At 39.8% G+C, this 21,150-nt stretch overlaps 1 protein-coding gene across 1 annotated transcript in view; it reads left to right on the plus strand.

The window, feature by feature from the left end:
• The first annotated feature begins 2,322 nt into the window (after positions 1 to 2,322).
• Positions 2,323 to 21,150, plus strand: part of UBE2K (ubiquitin conjugating enzyme E2 K) — a 42,031-nt gene continuing 23,203 nt past the window's right edge. Inside the window, exons 1-2 of the mRNA XM_074866023.1 lie at positions 2,323 to 2,502; positions 20,927 to 21,020. Coding sequence (XP_074722124.1) covers positions 2,440 to 2,502; positions 20,927 to 21,020 — 157 coding nt within the window. The 5' untranslated portion in view covers positions 2,323 to 2,439. The remainder of the gene's footprint in view (positions 2,503 to 20,926; positions 21,021 to 21,150) is intronic.

The following is a 21,150-nucleotide window of genomic DNA, read 5'->3' on the forward strand; positions in this document are numbered from 1 at the left end:
GAAAAAAACCTCAAACCAAAACCAAAACCCCAAACACCTATTCAAAGACTGCTAGTCTAGGGTCCTGTTCCGTACTAAACCCCTGTAAAGTCTTCTGTAAAATAGTAAACTATAGTAAAGTGTAAAACAGTTATACAATGATAACCTCAGCACACTGATTACACGAGGGACTGATTTTTATTCAGTATTTTAATCCTGGCAAAACTCGCCATCACTCTATTCTACACCCCAAAAAGCCTTTCTATATCTATCTTTTACTGAAAATTAAGACAGTATATGGTGAGTATGAAACAGCTGTAAGTGAAAGATGCCCATTTAAGGACAAGGGAAAGGAGTGGGGTATACTAAGGAAAAGAGATACAGTAATTAATATTAATTTGATTTGCTTTGTGCAGTTACAGACTCTGACATTTGTAATCCAAATGAGCACATGAAAATGAACCTAGATACAAACCAGGCAAAATCATTGCCCTTTACTGTGGTTGTTACTGGATGTCTACTACCTATAACATACAAGCATACTCACAGGAACACAAAGGATTCTGACACTTGATAAAGGTCATGTATTCCACTCCATTCAGAGCAAAATCTGAATATTAGAAGCTCAGCTTCTTTCTATGAGCTGTCTGAAAAGACATGAGGCCTTTAACCTGGAGATTTTATGTACTACCTTTATAATTTTTGTCTGTAGTACTCAATAGGAGCTCAGCACACCATAAACCTAACTTTCATCTATGAGCTCTAAGAGGCAGAGTTATTACCCTTGTTTTACAGGTAAGAGCCTAAGGCACAGAGAAGCCAGAGCCTACCTCCTCAAAAGGAACTCAAGATGCATCAGTGGGACTTAGATGTCTAAATTATTCTGAAGATGAAGGCCCACAATCACACTACAAGTCATTAAAAAAAAATCAGGCCTAATGCAAAATAGTCCTTCTCAAAAAGGTACTGGAAAGCTCAGCTGAAAAACTGCATTGTGTATTGCGTTAAAAACGAGTTTCAGTCTGGAGAAGACCTAATTTGATGAACAGGTGCACATGGTACAACATTCTTTCAGGAAAATGGACTTTTTTCCAGTCAAACCACAGGGCAAGAGTAAACACACACAGAAAAAGGATTTACATGCTAGATTTATCGGTTGGGCCTCTTTACTGTGTATGTAATAGTCAAAACGCTGTGTATACTAATGGAGATAAATAAATAGCACTTGCAGATGACAGCCATACCAGAAATAGACATTTGTTGAGATAATGTTGTACATTGTCCTGCACTGCACCATTAAGAGGAGGCACTACAAAATCCTTCTATCTCCCATACCGTACTGTATTTTGCACACCTCAGGCTAGCAGGAATGGTTACTGGTATTCTATTTCAGTTTTCTAGACAGAGCAACAGACAGTGTTTTGCCGTGTTTGCTTCTGCAATAAAATTTAACAGTCCATTACCCAGGACTGAAGTTCACCTTTTACTCTGCTTTTAATATTTTGTAGCAGAATCCATAAAAAGAAACAGTTCCCTGCACTGCCTCCTCAGAGTTGACTGCTCCTGGGCCTGCAAATTCCCCTGTCCCGTGTGAGCGTCTCCAAGGGAAGGGTGAGAGTGGGAAGAGGGCAAGGAGCTGAGCCAGGAGAGAGATGTGTAAGGAACTGCAGCTTTTTCCAGCGAGCATAAGGGGTAAAAAAATAGATGGGAACTGCCGTATGGGCAGGTGAAGCAGATTCTCAAGGCATGTGAAACCGCCCCACCCCCCCGGTTATTTTTGCTCAGGAACCTCACCAGAAGACATGTCAGCTGCTTCTTGAGGCAGCTGTTTCCTCAGGGACACCTCAGACTTTTCCCCTGCTACCTCGGCCCCCCCCCAGCCCAGCCCTCCCCAGAGCACTCCTTCACCCCCTTTTCCGGCCCGGCGCCTCAGGGCTCCCCTCTGCTGCGCGCTGCGGACACGAGGCCGGGAGGGCAGCGCTGCCCGCGGCGGGAGCCATGACAACACAACCGCCTTAACTCTGCCCCGGGGCCCGCCAGCGGCGGGGGATGGCGGCTGGTTTCTGCATGCAGACGTTCGTCCTCACGCTGTCGCCGGGAACCCGCCCGGCCCATGACGGGGTGAGCGGCGGCCGCCCGGCAGACAGGCGTCTCCCGGGGCGAAACCCCCAAGCCTCCTGAGGAGACGGCAGCATCCTTCCCTCGGGGCAGCGGGGAGGAGGAGGCCGAGAGCGCCTGCTGCCGCCGGCCAGCACTCGACCCCCACCGTCGGGGAGCCCCGGTGCCCGCTCCGCGCGCACGGCGGCCCCTCCTGAGCGGCGGCGGCAAAGCCGGCTGCCCTACCGCGCATGCTCGGCGCGGGCGCCATTTTGGTGGGGCCGGGAGTTATCCAGCGAGAGCGGCGGCGGAGCTCGCTGGGCCCGGCTCGGAGGCAGCGGCGGGTGGGTGCTCGCTGCGGAGATGGCTAACATCGCGGTGCAGAGGATCAAGCGGGAGTTCAAGGAGGTGCTGAAGAGCGAGGAGGTCAGAGCCTCTCCCCCCTCCCCCGCGTGCCGCCGCCACCCTTCCCCGTGTGTGCGCGTCTCTGTGAGTGTGGGCAGCGGGGGAAGGAGCGGGTGCCCCGCCGGCCTGCGCGGGGGCCCCGCTTCCCCCTCGGCCCCACCTCCCCGCGCTGGGGGTGGGCCCGTCCCACGGCCTCGGGGAGGGGAATGGCGATTCCCGGGGAGACGGGACCCGCCGGCCGCCGGGAGAGAGGAGGAGGGGGCCGCGGAGCCCCTCCCCCAGCGGGCAGTGGGAGCCGGCGGCGGCCTGGGGGGGGGATGGGGGAGTGAGGAGCGGGGCCGGCGGGCCGGGCCTAGGAAGTGGCGGCGGCGGCGGGGGGCGCGGCCCGAGGAGGCCGGGCAGGCAGGCCCCCGGCGAGGGTCCCCGCGGCGGGCGGCCGATGCCCGGGAGCGCGCTGCCAGGCCAGCGGGGCGGGGCGGGGCCTGCCCGGCGCGGGGCGCCCCCGGCTCGCGCCCTCCCGCGTCCCTCCGCCCGCGCGCCGCCGGGCCCACGCGCCTCTCTGCCGGGGAGAGGCTTGTCCGTGCGGGCCGGGAGGTGATGAAGCGAATTGGGGCGGCCGAGGTGGAGGGTACGTGATCTCGCACATCCCCTTCAACTCGCCCCTCTAGTCAGCCGGTGCCCGAGGCTGGAGAGTATGGTTTTAATTTATTTTTCTCGAAGGGTTGCAAGTAAATCCCTATTTATTTAGGTTACTTTAATACAGAACTTCCTTTATCCCACTGCAGGCTTGCTCACCTTCAGGTGGATGCATTTAAAGCCTCACTCGTTTCAGTCATGTTACCTCGTTTCCTGAACAGTATGTTCTGAGGTATGTGGTCAGGAAGAGAGGCTGACTACTTACAGGGGGACATTAAAGTTGTGATCAGTTTGGGGGAATATATAGCAGCGTTTCATCAACACAGCTTTTGCTGTGTCTGTATCTGAGTTGGTGGACGTCAGCCACGTAGGTTTTAGTAGTTGTGTCGTCATTGTGGTCCTACTTGAGATGTTGTTGCAGGTTAGATGCTTGTGAAATGTTAATGTGAAAATGTAACTCTTAAAGCTCGTCTTTTAGAAATCTGGACGTAATCACAGAGGAAAAATCGAGAGAATAATTTTTGGAAGATCCTAATGACTTAAGGAAGATGTGTTTAGGGTAGCTGTAGTTGAGGTACTTTAAGTGTGTGCTAGCAGCATTGTTGCTATGCAGCTTGAACTAGCCCCTAGAAAAATGTAGGGGCCTTGTTTTACAGCTGCCTTGAGAGCCTGGGCTGATTTCACCAATATATTGCACAGTGAATACAGAATTGCATGTAAACTAAGAGAAATTTCTAGGTGGATACCTTTATACCAAAGCTAGAAAATCTAGACCTTGTACCCCGTATAACCAGCTGATACTGTGGGAACAAAGAAGTCTTTATTTGAAAGTGTTGTCTGAAGGCTTCAAGACCCTTTCCCTTTGCTTTATGTGGAAAAAAAGAAGCCTTAACTTACATAGGTTTTGGGGGAGATTCATGCTAAATTTTCTTACTGTAAAGGTTGGATCTAGTGAGCACATTTTTCACGATTCCTGTTTGTTTAGTCTATGCATTGAAAGGCTCAGTACAGAATGTTGGAAATAAATAGTTTTATGAAATAGCCTTTAAGCTGTCTAAAGCTTCCAAGAAATAAGACCACTGTTCTTATGAAACTAAAATTATGATATTTTAAAATTAAAATACACAAGTTTATTTCTTCTTTTTCCTACCATTAACAAGCTACATATGAATGTTATTCTGATATAGCAGTGTGTATAAAGTTGCTGTTTACAGAATACACTAACTCCCCTGTCTTGAATGCAGAATTTCAGCATTACTCAATGGTTGTGTAAGTTGCAAGCAAAGTTTTTTGTCAGTGTTTGTACATTGAAAGGCAGTCAAACTATGGTGTCAGCACCATTGAGCATGAAAACATACGGAGTGAGATGGTGAGTGGAGGTATAACTAAATACTACAAATTACAGAGGAAAAAAATGGGGGTTTTATGTGAGTTGTGAACTAAAATGATTATCAAACCTTCTTTAAAAAAAGAAAACTTTTTCATGAACGGTGATGCTGAATTTGTTATTTAGAAGTTTTAAGTCCCTCACTGAAGGTAAAGTGGCTCACATGATCTACATTTAAATTATTCTTGATTTGATGCTTTGAGCTACACCTGAACATGAAGAGCAGCCCCCCTGTTTCCTTGCAGATGCTACTGAGCAGAAATGCCTGGGGGAGGGGTCAGGCACACTTGGAATGCCTACATAGGAAGTTTGTTCTCTCTCTTCTTCTAGTACTCACTTTTGAGCTGAAATGGTGGAACCAGAAATGTTTTTAAAAGGGATCAGCTGGATGGCAGTTAATTCCTTCTGTATTTGAAGTATGTATTGGAAGCACCAAATTTCACTTCTGAATATCAGTGAAGAAAGAGTTCTGAAAAGTGTGTTCATCCTTGCTGTGGATAAGGATCTATGGATTCTTGGACAAGGATGCTGTGGATCCTTGCTGTCCATATGACTAAATATAGTCTTCATATTAGTGCTTTCTGTTATCTTAACTTAAATGGCATTTCTGGAAAATCACTGAGATGTGAATATTAGACCATCTTGCTCTCTGGTTTACAGATAGAGATGGAGGACTTACAATTTTTTTAAGTTCAGTCTGAGGCGGCTTGTGTAAACACTTGAAAAAGTGTTTAAAGTATTTTCGTACTTTAGCAACAGAAGCATTTTTGCTCTGCTTGCTTTATTATTTCTAGCTTTATTATAAGCCTATACATTAACTTAAGAAGTGGGATATTGTGTATTTATGAGAGATCCTTGTAACTTTGCATCTCTTTAATATTTGAGTTAAATAGATGAATAAAATAACAATTTATTTGTCAAGAGTGCACTCCAAAGTATGATTTAGATAAAACTTTTTCCCTTTGTGTGTGGAAAAAGCTTTAAAATCTTGAGGTAGATGAGGTACTGCATCTTTAACAAAGATAAAGCTGTTAAGTTAGTCTAGGTGGTAGCTTGACTGGTTAAGTATGTGTTAAGGGTACTGTACTATGCTTGTATTAAAACTCTAAAATGAGTAAGCGGTACATGAAATCAGATCATACTCCAAATCCTAGTCTAGGCAAGGCATCAGTTGCTCAACTTTACCTCTTTTCTTGTTCTGTCATTTCATTAATCTGTGATCTTGTTGGTTTTATGGGCTGAAATTCTAAAGTGGCAAAACATATTTTGAACAAAAGTATGAGGCTGCAGCATGACAGAGAAACCAATAAATAGGTGGAGGGAGAATAGTATCCCACTTCTGATAAGTGGGAGAATGCTTTGGTGAAGGTTAGCTGGTATTATTTTGGAATAGAGTTACTAGAATGCTGCTGTGGGTAGCCAGATCCTTACTTGCTCTCTGTTTATAAGCAGCTATCTTATGACAGAGAGAATCTGTCTGGCATTTAACAATTAATAGAAACATGCTGAAAAATCTTGTGGGCACTTGAAGACTGATGCTGAGAAGTGGTTGTAGTTCATCAGGTTTGTTAAACAATGTGTGACTTGTTTTCATATTTTAATAGAGCATCAGTGTTACGCTTTAGAGAAATTATATTATGCTAGCATTCAAGGATTCGACATTTAATTGGCCATGCAGTTTCTGTCATCATGTGGAAATGTAAGGTGGTTTTTGGCCATTTCTTAAGTCAGAGGCTAGTAGAGACCTTACAATGAAACCACGACGCTGGTACTGAAGGTAACACACTGGGAAACATAGCTTTCTCCTAGCAAGAAGACAGTTGCTAGTATCTCTACCACAAAATGTTCTTCTCTTACGAATATCAAGAAGCAGGGGCTTATCTGTATGGAAGGTAAACCCAGATAGAGCTGAGAATAAATTAAACTTAACTGCAGTTATGGAATATGAATATCTGCATGAGCAGATATCTGAAGTAGCAGTTAAAACTTGTAACTTGCTTGAATCCAAAATAGCGTTCAGGCGGAGACAGTAGGTTAATGGCAAAATTTGAAGTACTTAATTTCCAAGAAGGAAGTGGGTGTTTGTTTTGGAGTCCGCATGTGTGTTTGTGATTTACAGGAGAAAGGAAAGATAATGGTAGTCTGGCATACCATGTTCCTTCTTAGGCTTTTAGAGTTCTAGGGGGTAGCTCTGTTGAGTAGCTCTGGTGTTTTTATCATTGCCTGTAGTAGTCTTGTGATTTGTGTCAGTTCATAGTAAGATGCTAAGTGGCATGTCTGAAGTTTTCTTGCTATTTGGAAAAGCCATAAGCATTTAATCTTCAGGCTCAGAAAAACTTCATTACTTTGGTTTGTTTATATTTGGGCAGTGTTGGGTGCTAGAAGTTGAATTCAGCAAGATAGAAACTTCTAGTAGTAATTGTGCTTTAGTGTTACTAGAAGGGCCTGTTGGAAATTGTGGATGCTTGTTTCTCTTCTCATTCACCGTGTAGAGCCAGTGCAGATATATAAGAATGAGATGTCTTCTATTATGGCTCCTGACTAAGCAGCAGATTTTTTTTTAAACAGTGTCCATTTTCTGCTAATACATATGCTTAATTTTTGATTTGTAAGAATAGTCTCGTTGAAGTCAGTAGAGGTTTAGTGAGTGCAGTGGGACTGTGTGTGTGAATAAAGCTAGAGCATGCCTAGTTAATTAAAAGGCATAAAATTAAAAAAGGTGTAAAGATGAGCACTTTTAAACTGACATATTGGTACCAGTCTCTGTTAAGCTTCTGAAGCCTGTCAGAAGGCTTGCATATGATAAAAAAAGTGGTGGTGGTGGGGTCTTGGAGCACAGGGCTGCTATGCAAAGGGGTCTTAGTAGGCTGGAGAAATGAATGGGCTGACAGGAACCTTTTGAAGTTCAACAGAGGTAGGTACGGAGGCCTGCATCTGGGAGGAAGTAATGCCATACATCAGTACATACTGACTGGAAACAAAGCAGGCTGGCAGAAAAAGACCTGCCTGACCTAGTGGAGAGCAAGTTGAACATGATTCAGCAGTGCTCTTGTGGCAAAGAAGCCCAACCACATACTGGGTTGCATTAGCAAGAATGTAGTCAGTGGATTGTGAGAAATGATTCTTCACCCCGTTCCATGCTTATGAGACCATACCTGGTGTACTGTGTCCAGTTTTGGGCTTTCCAATGTAGGACACTGATATACTGGAGTGAGCCCAGCAGAACACCATCAGTGTGGTTAAGGGGCTGGAGCACATGATGTGTGAGGAGAGGGTGAGAGAACTGATGTTGTTGAGAGAATTGTTTAAAGGGACATCTTCCTGTCATCCACAAATGTCTAATGAGAGGCTCTGGAGAAGAGCCAGACTTGTCTCAGAAGTACATGAAGATAGGATGAAAGGCAACAGACACAAGCTGGAATGTGGGAAATCTGACTAGACACTGGGGAAAAAATTACCGTGATAGTAGTCAAACACTTAAAACAGATTGACCAGCAAGGTTGTAGAATCTGTATCCTTGGAGATATTTAAAACTCAAGTTCTTGAGCAACCTGCTCTCATTGGACCTGCTTTGAGCAGGAGGTAGGACTAGAGGCCGCCCAGGTGTCTCTTCCTACATGATTCTGTATTTCTAGTATAAGTTTGGTTTTTCATTACTGTGTTTTTTCTGTTTGTGAAAGAAAACATACAGACAGAAGCTCCAGCTCTGTTGCCACACCTGGTAAAACTTTCCCCTGTAAACAAATTGAAAAATTTTAAAGTAGACTTTTTAGTTCTGAAGTTCCCATTATTGTAAGACAATAATGAATCCTCTTCAAATCAGAGGCTGGGTTTTTCTGGTAGATGCAACACTGTTAGGGTTTTTAGGTTGAACAAGTTCTTGGTTGGAACCCTAAACGTAGAACAGATATGAGATCCATAATGCTTCTTTAAGCTGCTTCTCTAAAATATGAAGATAATTTTCAGTTTAAAATAGTTGTTTGTGAGATCCTTTGTACATTCCCAAAAAGAATTTTGTCTATAGTGTATTTCAAGACATGCCTGTAATTTTTCAGCAAGACAAGGTTTAGACCTGTTTCCTATAATTATATAAAAAGGATACTGAAATGCCATTACTGTGCATCTTTGGTTTTCTTAATTCTGTCTATGGTGTATTTTGTTACATCTTCCAATTTGTACTGGAAAATAACGCAGAATGGGTTTGTAGATCTTTGCCTTCAAATGAGTTTGTCTGTAAGTCACTGTTTTGGTAACTAAAAAGTAGTTGGCTCAAACCAAAATGCATTTACTAGAAAGTTTTAAGAAAACTGTTTATTAATCTCACTTCTAAAGTGATCTTTCTGAATTATTAGTTTACTTACAGTTTTACACCTGTTTATCTGAACCATGTAGCTGTTTTTCAAGTTCTATGAATATAATTACCATTGCACTTTTAAGATCAGTATTACATAGATACTAATAAGCACTAGTATTATGAATATTACTTAAATCTGTGGTTCAAAATACTTAACATACGATGTTAGTGATCGTTTGACCAGACCTATGAGTTGGCCAAATATTCGTAGTGGGAATATTCGTGCAGGGAGGCAAGAAAGTTCTATTGCTCATTCCTGTGTTCAGTTAGTGGTATTTTTTCATGTTAACATGTATCCAGTTGAGTCCAGATTTCTAGTGAATGGTCAACATTCTGCCACTAGAGTTGGCAGAATCTTAAAGATTTTGGGATTAAGTGGAAAACCAAAAAATACTTGGTCTCCATTGAAGTCAGGCTCATTTGATTGTCTTTGGTAATCTCTTAAAAACCTGAGGAAAGAGAGCAGTCACTGGTTACAGGACTGGATCAGTTTAGGATTAGGGGTTAGGCCGCAGCTACCAGATGGTACCCTCTGACCACAACTGTTGGTGGACCTAAGGGGTAGTAGGAATTAGCCAATCCTTTAACCTTCCCAGTCTCCCATTCATTCTTCTGTGCTTGTTTTCAGGAGTTTGGCTTTAATAGGAAGGAAGTGTACGAGTCCTAAGGTTAGTTCATTTTACTCAGTACGAAATGTAAATAAGTCAATGTTTTATCATAGTAAATTTGTGTAACTATAAACTGCAAGAAAGTGCTGGTTAGCAGCCCAATCCTGAGTTGTCTAATGGTTGCATTAAACTTGTTAAACTAGTGCAGGTACTTAGTGTAGTTCTTAAGTTTTTCACCTGTTAAACGATATAATGGTTGGACTAGATGATCTCCAAGGTCTTTTCCAACCTAGATGATTCTGTGATTTCTAGCTTGTTTCATAATCCTAGTAAGGATTGTTGTTGTTACTATAGTTCATCACTTCTACACCAATAATTGCTACTGGTATTAAATTGAGAAAATGCTTTGAGTTAAACTTTGTCATTAATATGCAGACTTATCTTTTTGTCTCTGACAAACTAGGTAAAACTCTGCTGCAATTTAGATAAGGAAAATAAGCAATTTAGTTCTTCTATGGCAAAGAGTGTAACTTTTGATTAACAGTATTCTGTAAGACACTCTAGGGATGTAGTCTGCTTTTGCACTCCTGACTTATCTAGCATTTTCCCTTCAGATTGTATCAGTGTTAATACTCATAATATTTGAATTGGGAGCACTTGAATATGCTTGCCATGAGTATTTTATAAAATAGTATCTGCATAATAAATAAAGTACCTCTGTGAGCATCAAAAGTAACCTTGTTTGAGGACCAGATCTGTGTCGTGTTATTCTACTGTGTTATAACAGAATTGTACTAAGGCGATAGATTGCTCCTTTCTAGTCTGAGGTGTCTGCACAGGAGAGCAACATGAATATCCCTGGCTACAGAAGAAGCTTCATTCAGCACTTTTGCTTTATTGGACACCATAAAACTCAGTTATACTGTACAACTCCAATTTGGCTATGCTTATGTCTAAGAGAGCTGAGCTCATACTGTGTATCATTCTTCTGTTGGATTGCTAATAGGGGCTATCCTGTCTACCTTTGTTGTCCCAAGACATGTAGGAAACTAATTTTGTTCATTATTTCATCATTCTATTCACTATTAGCCAGTAAGATCAACAGTTCATCACGAACAGGAAGACTAATAGTTATGTAAGTCTAGTTACTTTAGAAAATCAAAGTTTAAGGTGATATGCCTTCAGATTCTAAAATAGGTTTCTACAGTGTTTTATGAAGGGGAAGGAAGAAACCTAAATTCATAGATGCATTAGTCTGTATTTTACTTAAATAAGTAGTTCAAGCCAGATATGTATTGCTTTTTATTTTTATCTGAAAGTGAACTGTGATAAAGTATTTTTAAGTTTTTGCTATGTTAGGATGTTTTTAAGTACAGGAAGCTATTGTGAAATAAGGTAGCATATACAAATGGAAATCATGGTAGCTGGGTTGTATTTGCTCCCTTTCTGGATACTCTTAGAGCCTTCATGGTGTTCAGGTAAAACCTTCCACTTTGGAATTAACAGTGCCCATATGGGAAGCTCATACAGAAAAACTGTTCCGAGCTATTTCCACAAGTCTTCAAACTCTGGGATTGTGAGTGAATTAGCATAATTGATTTAAAATTGTCTGAATCCTGTGATTGCTTTATATGTAGAATTACTAGCAACCCAAGTAGGGTAGACTTCTGGGATTGACTGCAGAATCTGCATCAAATGGTTTTGTGTGTTTATAGAATGACTAATTGAAGCTATGGTTCAAACTGATTATTAAAGTGTACTTTATCTGCAGGCTTTTTCAGTTGTTTTGCACGAAGGACAGAACTGTGCATAAAAAAGTAAGGAAAACGCATCTTGCATTCCTGCAAAATTGCTTGTTCATTTAGACTTTCCTGAATGGGGCTATCCAGAACAGGATTCCCTTGCACTGTGCCCATTCTGAGACTGAGTATCTCAGTGGCACTCAATTAGGTTCAGGCAACTCCTGCCCAGGACATGGACCTGCTCGAGCAGATTCTCCCCTTGTACTCTGCTTTTGTGAGACCCCACCTGCAGCACTGTGTCCAGCTCTGGGCCCCCCAACATAAGAAGGACATGGACCTGCTCCAGCGGGTCCAGAGGAGGCCACGAAGATGTTCAGAGGGCTGGAGCACCTCCCTGATGAGGACAGGCTGAGAGAGTTGGGGTTGTTCAGCCTGGAGAAGAGAAGGCTCTGGGGAGACCTTACAGCAGCCTTCCAGTACTTAAAGGGGGCTACAGGAAAGATGGGGAGGGACTTTTTATCAGGGAGTGAAGTGATTGGATGAGGGGTAATGGTTTTAAACTGAAAGAGAGTGGATTTAGATGAGATGTATGGAAGAAATTCTTTACTGTGAGGATGGTGAGCCGCTGGAACAGGTTGCCCTGAGAAGTTGTGGCTGCCGTCTCCCTGGAAGTGCTCAAGGCCAGGTTGGATGGGGCTTTGAGCAGCCTGGTCTAGTGGAAGGTGTCCCTGCCCATGGCAGGGGGTTTGGAACTAGACAATCTTTAAGGTCCCTTCCAACCCCAGCCATCCTGTGATTAATGCTCCTAGGTACTGTAAATATCTTGTGTAGTTAAACATAGACTATGACTGTAGGGGCCCTTACACCAATAGGGATGAAAGTGTAAGTAAACTGTTATGTACACTGGTTTCATGGCATAGCTTTATCAGTTTAACCACACTATCCCTGAGTGAGACAAGCAATGATTGTATAACTGCACTTAGGGCTTATGCCAGCACAGCTGTGTCAGTTACACCTCTGCGTGTCCATGACTGATGCAGCGATTTTGTCAGAAATAGTTCAGACGGACACTAGAGCTGAAGTTTCAAAATTCTTCGAAGTTGTCCTAAGGCAGTGCCAAGAAGCAGTGTCACATTCCTCCTGCCACCTGGTCTCCTTTTCCCGCTTTTGTGATCCTTCTCTTACTTGCAGTGTTTGTGTTGAATCAAATCAGGGAGTTGGGTTAAAATGAAGGAACTTTCTTACTAAGTTTTAATTAGGATGCTTCCTGCACCATTGTACAACCACTTGCACAAAATCCTGCCCCCTCTTTTACATTAGTTTTACCAGGACCAGGAGGAAAGTGGGACCTTGGCAGCTGTTAGACTGGGCTAAGTTGCTGTGAAAGTACAGTGTCTTATGTTTTTTGGTGAAGTGATATTTTAGCAGCTGAACATTAGCAAGAATAGGTATTTAGATACTGTAAATAAAAAAGTTTTACTAAAACTTGGTGATGTTCCAGGTCTAACTCCTTGTAAAATGAAGACTTTTTAATATTTGAGATGTTTTGTGTTCTGACAGGAAAAAAAAATCTCTCAGTATTGTTCTTGTATGTAAACACATGTAATAATACAGAATTGTAAGGTTGGCACAGGTTTAGTCTCTTGTTAAGACATTTTATTAAAGAATCTTAAGATGCATTTAATAGGTAAAACCGTGATAAATACGAAAATTCTAGTCTGAGTCTATTACCGGTACTACAGAATTCACACAGTATTTATATTTGTAGCTCATTGGATGTATTAAAATACAGGTTACGTATTAGTAACATATTGATCAGTAAATGAAAAAAATAGCATGCAAAAATAATCTCACATTTTTATGAAAGCAGACATAACTAGGAAATACATGTGAATGCAGTGAGATGAAATAGAATGTGAACTGCGGAAGAACTTCAAGACTGAAATTGGTAGTAGAGTCAAAGAATGTTGGAGCGTTTTAAGAAAATGCATTTCTTTGTATTGACCTTTTCTTATCTAGGAAAACTGCTCTTTAATGTGCTTTAGACAGACTTCTTTCTTCTCCTTGCCCTGCCCCAAACATTTGCTTGTTTCACAGATGAGCGTTGCTCTGCTTTGAAGGTCAGCAAGAGCACTCTCTGAGAATGCAAATGTGATCTGCTGATCTCAACTACTAGTGCAGTGTGTGTACTTCATAGCCGTGACTGTGGTAATTATGTGACATTTCTGCTTCTCTTTTTAATAATAACAAGCTCAGACTCTGGAGATGCACTTGATTCCAGCTTTTAAGCTGGAGTGAGTCTGAAGGAATACTTCCAAATTGTTGAACTATTCCCTCTTGCTTTGGTAGCTCTTTGTAACTGGGGGGGAAATAAAATCAACAATTGTACACACGTCAATATTTTTGAAGTTGAATTTGCCATTTTACTGCAGGACAGTGTTCTGCACTTTGCTTCCTAGTGGTGATATATCCTGCTTTTTTGCTGTTTTTCCGTTTCTTGCAAAAGCATGAGCTAAGCAGATACAATGTACTTATCCTGAGCTACACTGGGGTAGCAAAGGGTTAAGAAGGTAGAGTGTTCGTTTGAAAAGAAGTAAGGCCAGGGAGATGAGAGTAGAGGCTCCTAGTTGACTACTTAAGACAGCAGCCTAAGAGGTGAGCTTTTGTTAGGATCCTCCCTCTCTGGCATACCAGGGAAGTGGAGAGAGATGAATCATTTCGGCTAATGGTATCGTAGCAAAAGAGTGTAAGAAAATAACGTGGCAATTATGGCAAAACAAAATGACTTTGAATATTTATCCACAGATTTGCAAGGTGTTGGTAAATAGGATAAGAACGAACTTGGTTTTGTTTTTTAAGTTATTAATTTAAATAATTGTTTAATGACGTAAACTGCTACTGAAAGGTTGGATTTTTCTGCTCAACACTTATGCTGACTCAGAGTACTCATGGCCTTTTGCAAAAATAGCGTTATATGGATTTCATTATGATAGTCAACCAGATGATCTTTTCCTATACCTCTCTTGAGAGATATGTTCATGCCAGATTTTGGTGTAGACTGTTGTGATAGACTATAAAATGGGGGGGAGGGTAAGAAGGGTTTTATGAGACGCTAGTAACTTTATAATACCATAGATTAATTTTGCTAGCATGGCTTCAGACTAGGGTGAAGTATTTCTTACTTAATTTGGCTTATTAAATATTGATCCTTGTAGAGTAAGTATAAAATGTTTAGATGTTCAAAAGTACCTACTTTGCATTTCTAAATCATAGCTGTATTAAAGAAGTAACTAAATTTTGATTAAATTTTAGGTAGGTTAAAAATTGTTTATTGCCAATTTACCTCACAGAGGCATAAAAAAATAATTTTAAAATTCTGTCTGAAAGATACATAATTTTTTTGTTGGTGTGATTGAGAAATAATTAGTGATAGAAAACATTTTGTTTTGCATGCCCTCCCTTGCAAGTGAGTGGAATTTGTCCTTGGTTGAGAAAATTCTGGATACATTTTTCAAATTTATTCTTTAGTATTTGCCAAAATCTTGACATGTACATTCTTTAACATTTTTGTCACTTCTTGGAACTTTTCCTTAATGTCTAAGTTGCTAGTCATAAAGCACTAAATGGTTACAGAGTTTTAATACTTGGCTGCTTTTATTACAGCTCGATTTGTTTATTTATACACATCATTTATCACTTATGTGTGTCTTTTCAGGTTAGGGTTTTTCTGTTGTTTTTTGGGGAGGGTTATATACAATGTTTCTAGAGTTTTCTGTGGGTTATTTTCTGTAAAAACAAAGTAAATTAACAGAAAATAGTAGTACTTTATCTGGTATAGAGTATGTTCCCTTTAAGATGGAGGAAAATCAAGTTACAGGACCTATGAAATCAGACTGAAGGTATGCTGTATAGAATAGTGGAATATACAGGAATTGTTGTATAGAATAGTGGGATTTTGTGATTATTCAGAAGTAACCATTGTGTTTTAAATTCCGAATGTAATTCTTTTTAAAGTGGGTTGGCTTTTTTGATTGTGTGTTTGGTTTTTGTTTTTATAAATCCTTATTTACATCTCAGCATTTATACCCAATGATACTTGATACGAATTTTGCACATGGCATCTGAATATGTAAGGTGAGACAGATACACTTAGAACATACAAGTAATAATTCATTTTGACACTTATTATTTTTATTCTTTTTATTATTATAAGTAAATATAATTTACTTAAAAAAATATTTTTAAGAAAGAAATGTGCTGAATTGAAGCTATTAATATTGCTAATAAACATAAATTTTTTTCCTTCTTTTGTTCTGACCTCAACAGTTTAAAACATAGTATGTATGCTGGCAGATGTACAGTGGAGAATTTGGCTGGTTAAGTTTCTTTAGAGTAATTTTATTATGCAGGGATCAAAGGTATAATGTTAGGATAATGTCATGGGGGGAGTAGGTACAGCTGGTTCGTTTTAGAATAACCTCACTCAAATTTTCTTTTTTGTATGCCATCATCATCTGGTATTAAGTTCATAATGTATTTTGTAGCCAAGGCTGACATGGAAGTGTGAGGGAAATATTTAAAAACATCTTATTCCTGCATTTTTGGTTAAAACTACCAGTATCTATCCATACATTGCCAGCTCTGATAATAGGCATTTTTGTGCTGATTACTTGAGGTTAACTTTTTTCTGATAGCCTATGTATCAAAATAACTGTAGAATTTTGAGGCTTTTTAGAAAGCATAAAAAATTCTGATGCACTTGTAATTCCTACTTCTAAAACCAAAAATTTCATCCACCTTGAGTCTTCAGGAAGTAGACTTATCTCAAGATCAAACTTGAAATGTTTGGTGTTTTTTTCCTTAGTAAATGTAGTAAATAGTATTTTATATGTGGGAAAGAAATGTTTAGTACAACAGTGCAATTTTTATCATCTTGTTTTAATGTTCTTCTGTGATATTGAGATGTTCCAGTTTTGTCTTGGCTCTCTTTGCTTTTTATCTTTTTTTATCATTTTCTTTTAATTAGTGAAGAAAAAATTTGATTTTTAAGAGTGGAGGTATGGGACTGGTGAAGAGGGTGATAGGCCATGAATAACACATAAATAATAGTTTGTTTTAAAGGCAGATTGGAAAAGAGAGAAGGAGATGGCATGGAAGGCTCAGAAAAAAGGGTGGATTAACTGCCTAAAGAAGGCAGGCCCCTCTGAGGGACTCCTTGTTAAGGCCTGTATGCTAAGGTGATTAAAAAGAACAGAAAAGCTTGTTGTCTGCTGAGAGTAATATTACAAGGTCCAGAGCTGCTCTCTACAAGGATTTTAGAAGTAGAGAAAGACATGTGTGACTTCCAAGTTTCTGCTGGAGTGGATTGTGTGTTCTACACAGGGAAGATATTCAGATATAAAACTAGACAGTGTAATTCTAGATAATTTTTTTAAAGAGGAGGCAGGCAAAGACAAGTCAAAATATTACCGATCAATAGCTACTGTGATAAATGTGCTTGAGTGTTCAGTCTTTGAGAGATGCTCACAGAATGACTCTTCTTGAAGGATGAATTGCTTTAGGTTTCTTTTTCGAGATAAGGCTTTTGTAATGGATGAAAGTGCCTTATATGAATCTTCCCCAACTTTTCTGCCTCACGCCTTTAGTTTAATCTCCATGTTTAGGTTTAATCTTCACAAGGCAAAACAAAATTGGGTAAGCATGACTATAGCAATGCATAAAGAGTCTCAGCAGTTGCAATGGTCTCAAAGACAACGAATCTTTTGACTAGAACCCTAGGGTGAAGCAGAGGATGCGTTTAAAAAGGAAGAAGGTTATGCATAATCTGACTAGAATATGAAGGAAAAAAGGTGAGGGAATGGCATAATGCATAGTGTAGTATGTTGCATTAACACTCCTTTGTCTCTTTTTTTTTTTTGGTGGTGTTCAAAATTATTTTCAGGTGTGATGATGGGAAGTTCTGTTGGTGTAGTATTGGACTTGTAGATTCCTAGAAAAGGATTCTGATGTCGGTGGAGTGTTCTCATGTTGGCGAGAAATGCTAGTGGGAACTGCATTGTTACAGAATTTAACTTCTTTGAGATTATGGAAATAAATGCTGCTGGTGATGGCATGGGACATATTTCAGGAGTTGCTCACCCAGTAATTTAGTCACCAAACTGTTACTGAATCAACAGGAGGTGATGCTATTTTAGATTTGGTATAGAAGTGTAATGAGGTCTTTGCAGAAGAGCTGCTACTGGAGAATCAACTGTGTTGTGAGATCACAAGCTGATTCATAAATTCTGTGCTAAGATCATTGGTGTCAGAGGCATGCTTTTGGAGAACTCTGCTGTTGGTAACATTTTAGAGACAGCTCAGATGATTATGGTGGAGGCCAGGGATTTATTCTGCTAAAGCTGTTAAAATTAAGTAATTTTATCTTATGTGATTCTCATTAAGGAGAAATATTGTAGGAAAACACTCCAGATTTAATTGGATGAATAATCACTTCAGTATAGTTACTGCTCCAGGGTTGAAGGAAAAAGCAGGAATTGCATCTTGAAAAAGATGAGTTGCACCATGAAAAGTCTTATCAGAAGAGCATGAAAAAAATTCTTCAGCTATGTCAATTTTAAAAATGCATTTGTTTTATGGAGAATGGTAGAATTTAAGCATGAACCCCAAATAAATTAATCCTTACACTGGTACAGTGTAATACAGCCTGCCATTTTTCTTCAAGGTTCTGTACAAAGGAAATAAGGGTATGGGGATAGCTACAGCTGTAGTAATAAAAGCAGTCAGGTGGGGAACAAAGATCACTGACTCTTGAAAGAAACTGAGTTCAGCAATTGGGGGTGGGGTGGGGGGTGTTTTACTAAATTTACAGAGTCAGTAAGATTTGTTGTGAAAAACAGCTGGTGTGGTACTAATTGAAATTGAATATCCAGGCTGCTCCAACAGTGTGCAGAGCACTGGAGAAAAGTAAAATGCTAAGTAGAAAATGAAACAAGCTGCAGCATGGGTTAACCATAGATTCTGTCATTGGAATTCATCCCTTTTGCTATTGTTTCAGTCCCCGACATGGAAAGTTCTGGGTTCACTTGCAAAGAACAAGAACTCCTGCTGTCAGCTTGGGGCTTACCAGGTGAAGTTGACTGAGGGAGAGCAGGAGAACCTGAGTAAACCTTAGAATGACTGCATTATCTGAGCAGGTAGTTTTGGTGATTTGTTAACTGTATTGGTTTTTTAAACCTATGTGCTGCTTTGTGAATTAAGAAGTAGTACACAGGGGCAGTGTCTCTGAGAAAGCACCGTGCAGTCACTGAAGAGGATGAAAACTTCTGTAGGAAGCCTTGCTGGGACTCTGTCACTTGATCTAAGCCTCATGTCATGCTGCCACAGAAGGGAAATTTAATTTAATGTTAGGTTATGCTGGTTATAATGTATTTTCAGTGAATGCAGCAGAGTGTTTGTGGCACTGATTCTGAGACTTCATCTAAATTCCTTTATGTAGGGCTAGTTAGGTGATCAAAGGATGTAGGGTGAGGAATTTTTAAAAAAATTAGTATGGTGAGATTAAAGTTTCAGCTTGTTTAGAGCAAAATTAAGGCTGAAAAGGGAAATGAGTATAAATACCCTATATTTTGCAGGGGAATAAATACTAGAGATACAAAGAAACTTGCTGAAGCTGGGAAACAATGCTGTCACAAGTGGGCGTAAATAGATTATAACTGTACCTAAATTGTGGTTTAGAAAGCTTTTAACAATTGTAAGGTGGTGGAATGAGCTGCCAGTTGGAATAGTGAGAGCAACAAACTTAAAAGGCGGCTTGGAAAGCTTGCAAGAGGAGTGTTTTGCCTATGATTGAGTTTGGATTCAGAGAGGGAGTTTCTTACAGTGTCTGGCTGTTGGAGAGGGCTGTCTCTCTGGGACAGTCTGTCCTTCTGCTGCTCAGTATTATGAAAACAAAGCTTTGAAAGAAAACTGTTTCAGTTGCTCTCTGGTAAGGCAACTTATATGAACAGTAGCGGGAAAGAAAATAAATCTAAAATATGTTTAAAACCATAATTTCATCAGTTCTGTTAATAACTTTTTTCTCTGATGTCTGTCTTAGCTAAGGTAATGAAAGACAATGCAAGATCTGATGCTGAGCTTAAAACAAAAAGTTGATAAAATATAAATTAGTAAAACAGAAGCATTACATTTAGTATTTAACTGGGTTTTGAGCATGGCACATTCTTAATTCATACTGTGGTTGAATCTTTGTTTTTTTGAAGTGCAGTACTTGGCCTCAACTATGCAGTTGCAGGTGTTGCCTTGTTTGTGTGGGCTGAAAGGTTCTTACCCAAGTTTTAAAGGCAAATATGTGTAACTATAGATGTAAAAAGCTCTCAAATCACTATTGGATAATTTAATGGCACTTTTAATTAGGGTCTTTTACGTGGTGAAACTTTTACTTAACTTTGTTGTTTCTTTGTATGTGTGAGCATCTCTGGTCCGAAGATCACCTTCTTTGGTGGGGGGGCTCTGAATCTGTAGAACATTTACAGGAAGGAAATAGAGGTAATCTCCCAGCTGTTGTTTGGTCAATTCTGCATCCTTAACGTCATTGGTAGCTTCAAGAACCAGTTAATAGCAACCATTAGCTTTATCTGACTTAACTCTTCTCTCATGGCTGTTAGCAACCAGGTTTACTCTGAGGGAGAAGAGAAGCACAGCTGCACAGGGCTTCTTGGTGTAAAACTAGTTGGAACAATTTTAAAGGATCTGGGAACATGGTATGAGTTTGGAGGGGGGGGGGGTAGAAAAAAAGAAAAAAACCTCAAAGGATTCAGAAAATCTGTATTGCAGTCAGTGAGCATGGTATACAGAAGTAGCAGAATGGATAAACGTGTAATTATGTACCTTTAAAAACTTTAGGGTATATTTTTCGAAAAGGGGATTCTGCTTTGCATCCCCTCCAAAAATTTTACTGGCTGGGAGATTTGTGTGAATTTCACTAACACTGCTCTCTGGACTTGGAAAGCAAATTCAATGGAATGAGTAGCTCTGGCTAAACACTTCTGAGAATCAGTTTCTGGAAAACATATGTTTTTTTCAGTGTCAAAATACAGTGTTTTTATTTTGTAGGCAAGTTGATATGGGGTGTGAAAATGTTGAGGAGGTGACAATGAAATTCAAGTGTATAAATAAATTGTACCTTATGCCTAAATATTAAAGATAAACATATTCTTAAGCAAGACTACAGTATTCTGTTCAGATCATCATATTGTTTAAAAATAGTGAGCACTCCATTTGGGGAAGTCTTACTGTATTCCAGTGAAAGTGACAATCATTTCTACTATTAATTAAATTGCTCTAAACAAGAAAAAAACCAATGTGTGACATGGTCAATTTAATTTCATAGTTTAAGATATGTAGAAATAACATCTGATTTGAAAGATCATGGTCTTTTTAAAATGTAATCAACTTAAATATTTAACTTAAGATATTATATTGCTGGGTTGCTTTGCTTATTTTAGTGATAATATAAAATTATTGAAATTTCTAATGCTTCACAAATAGTCCATTTTTAATGAAGTAAAATTCCAAATGGAAGATAGCTATTCACTATATTTTAATATTTTTATTTATTTTTTACAAGCTGCTACTCTAAAAATTTAAAATACCATATTTGGGGGAAATCTGTATGTCAAATGCTTACTTACGATTCTTTGTTTCTCTGTTTATTTTTAAGACGAGCAAAAATCAAATTAAAGTAGATCTTGTAGATGAGAATTTTACAGAATTAAGAGGAGAAATAGCAGGACCTCCGGACACACCGTATGAAGGCAAGTAATGTTTTTGTATATGCAATCATTGTACACTTCAAATTATGTGTCTTGAGATGCTTTGTTTGTAAAATTAATTTACAGCATAAAAATGTAGAACTACATGCTTTAAAATAGTCTGATTTTTTTT

Source organism: Strix uralensis, chromosome 4, assembly GCF_047716275.1.
Source record: "Strix uralensis isolate ZFMK-TIS-50842 chromosome 4, bStrUra1, whole genome shotgun sequence".
Taxonomy (NCBI): Eukaryota; Metazoa; Chordata; class Aves; order Strigiformes; family Strigidae; genus Strix; species Strix uralensis.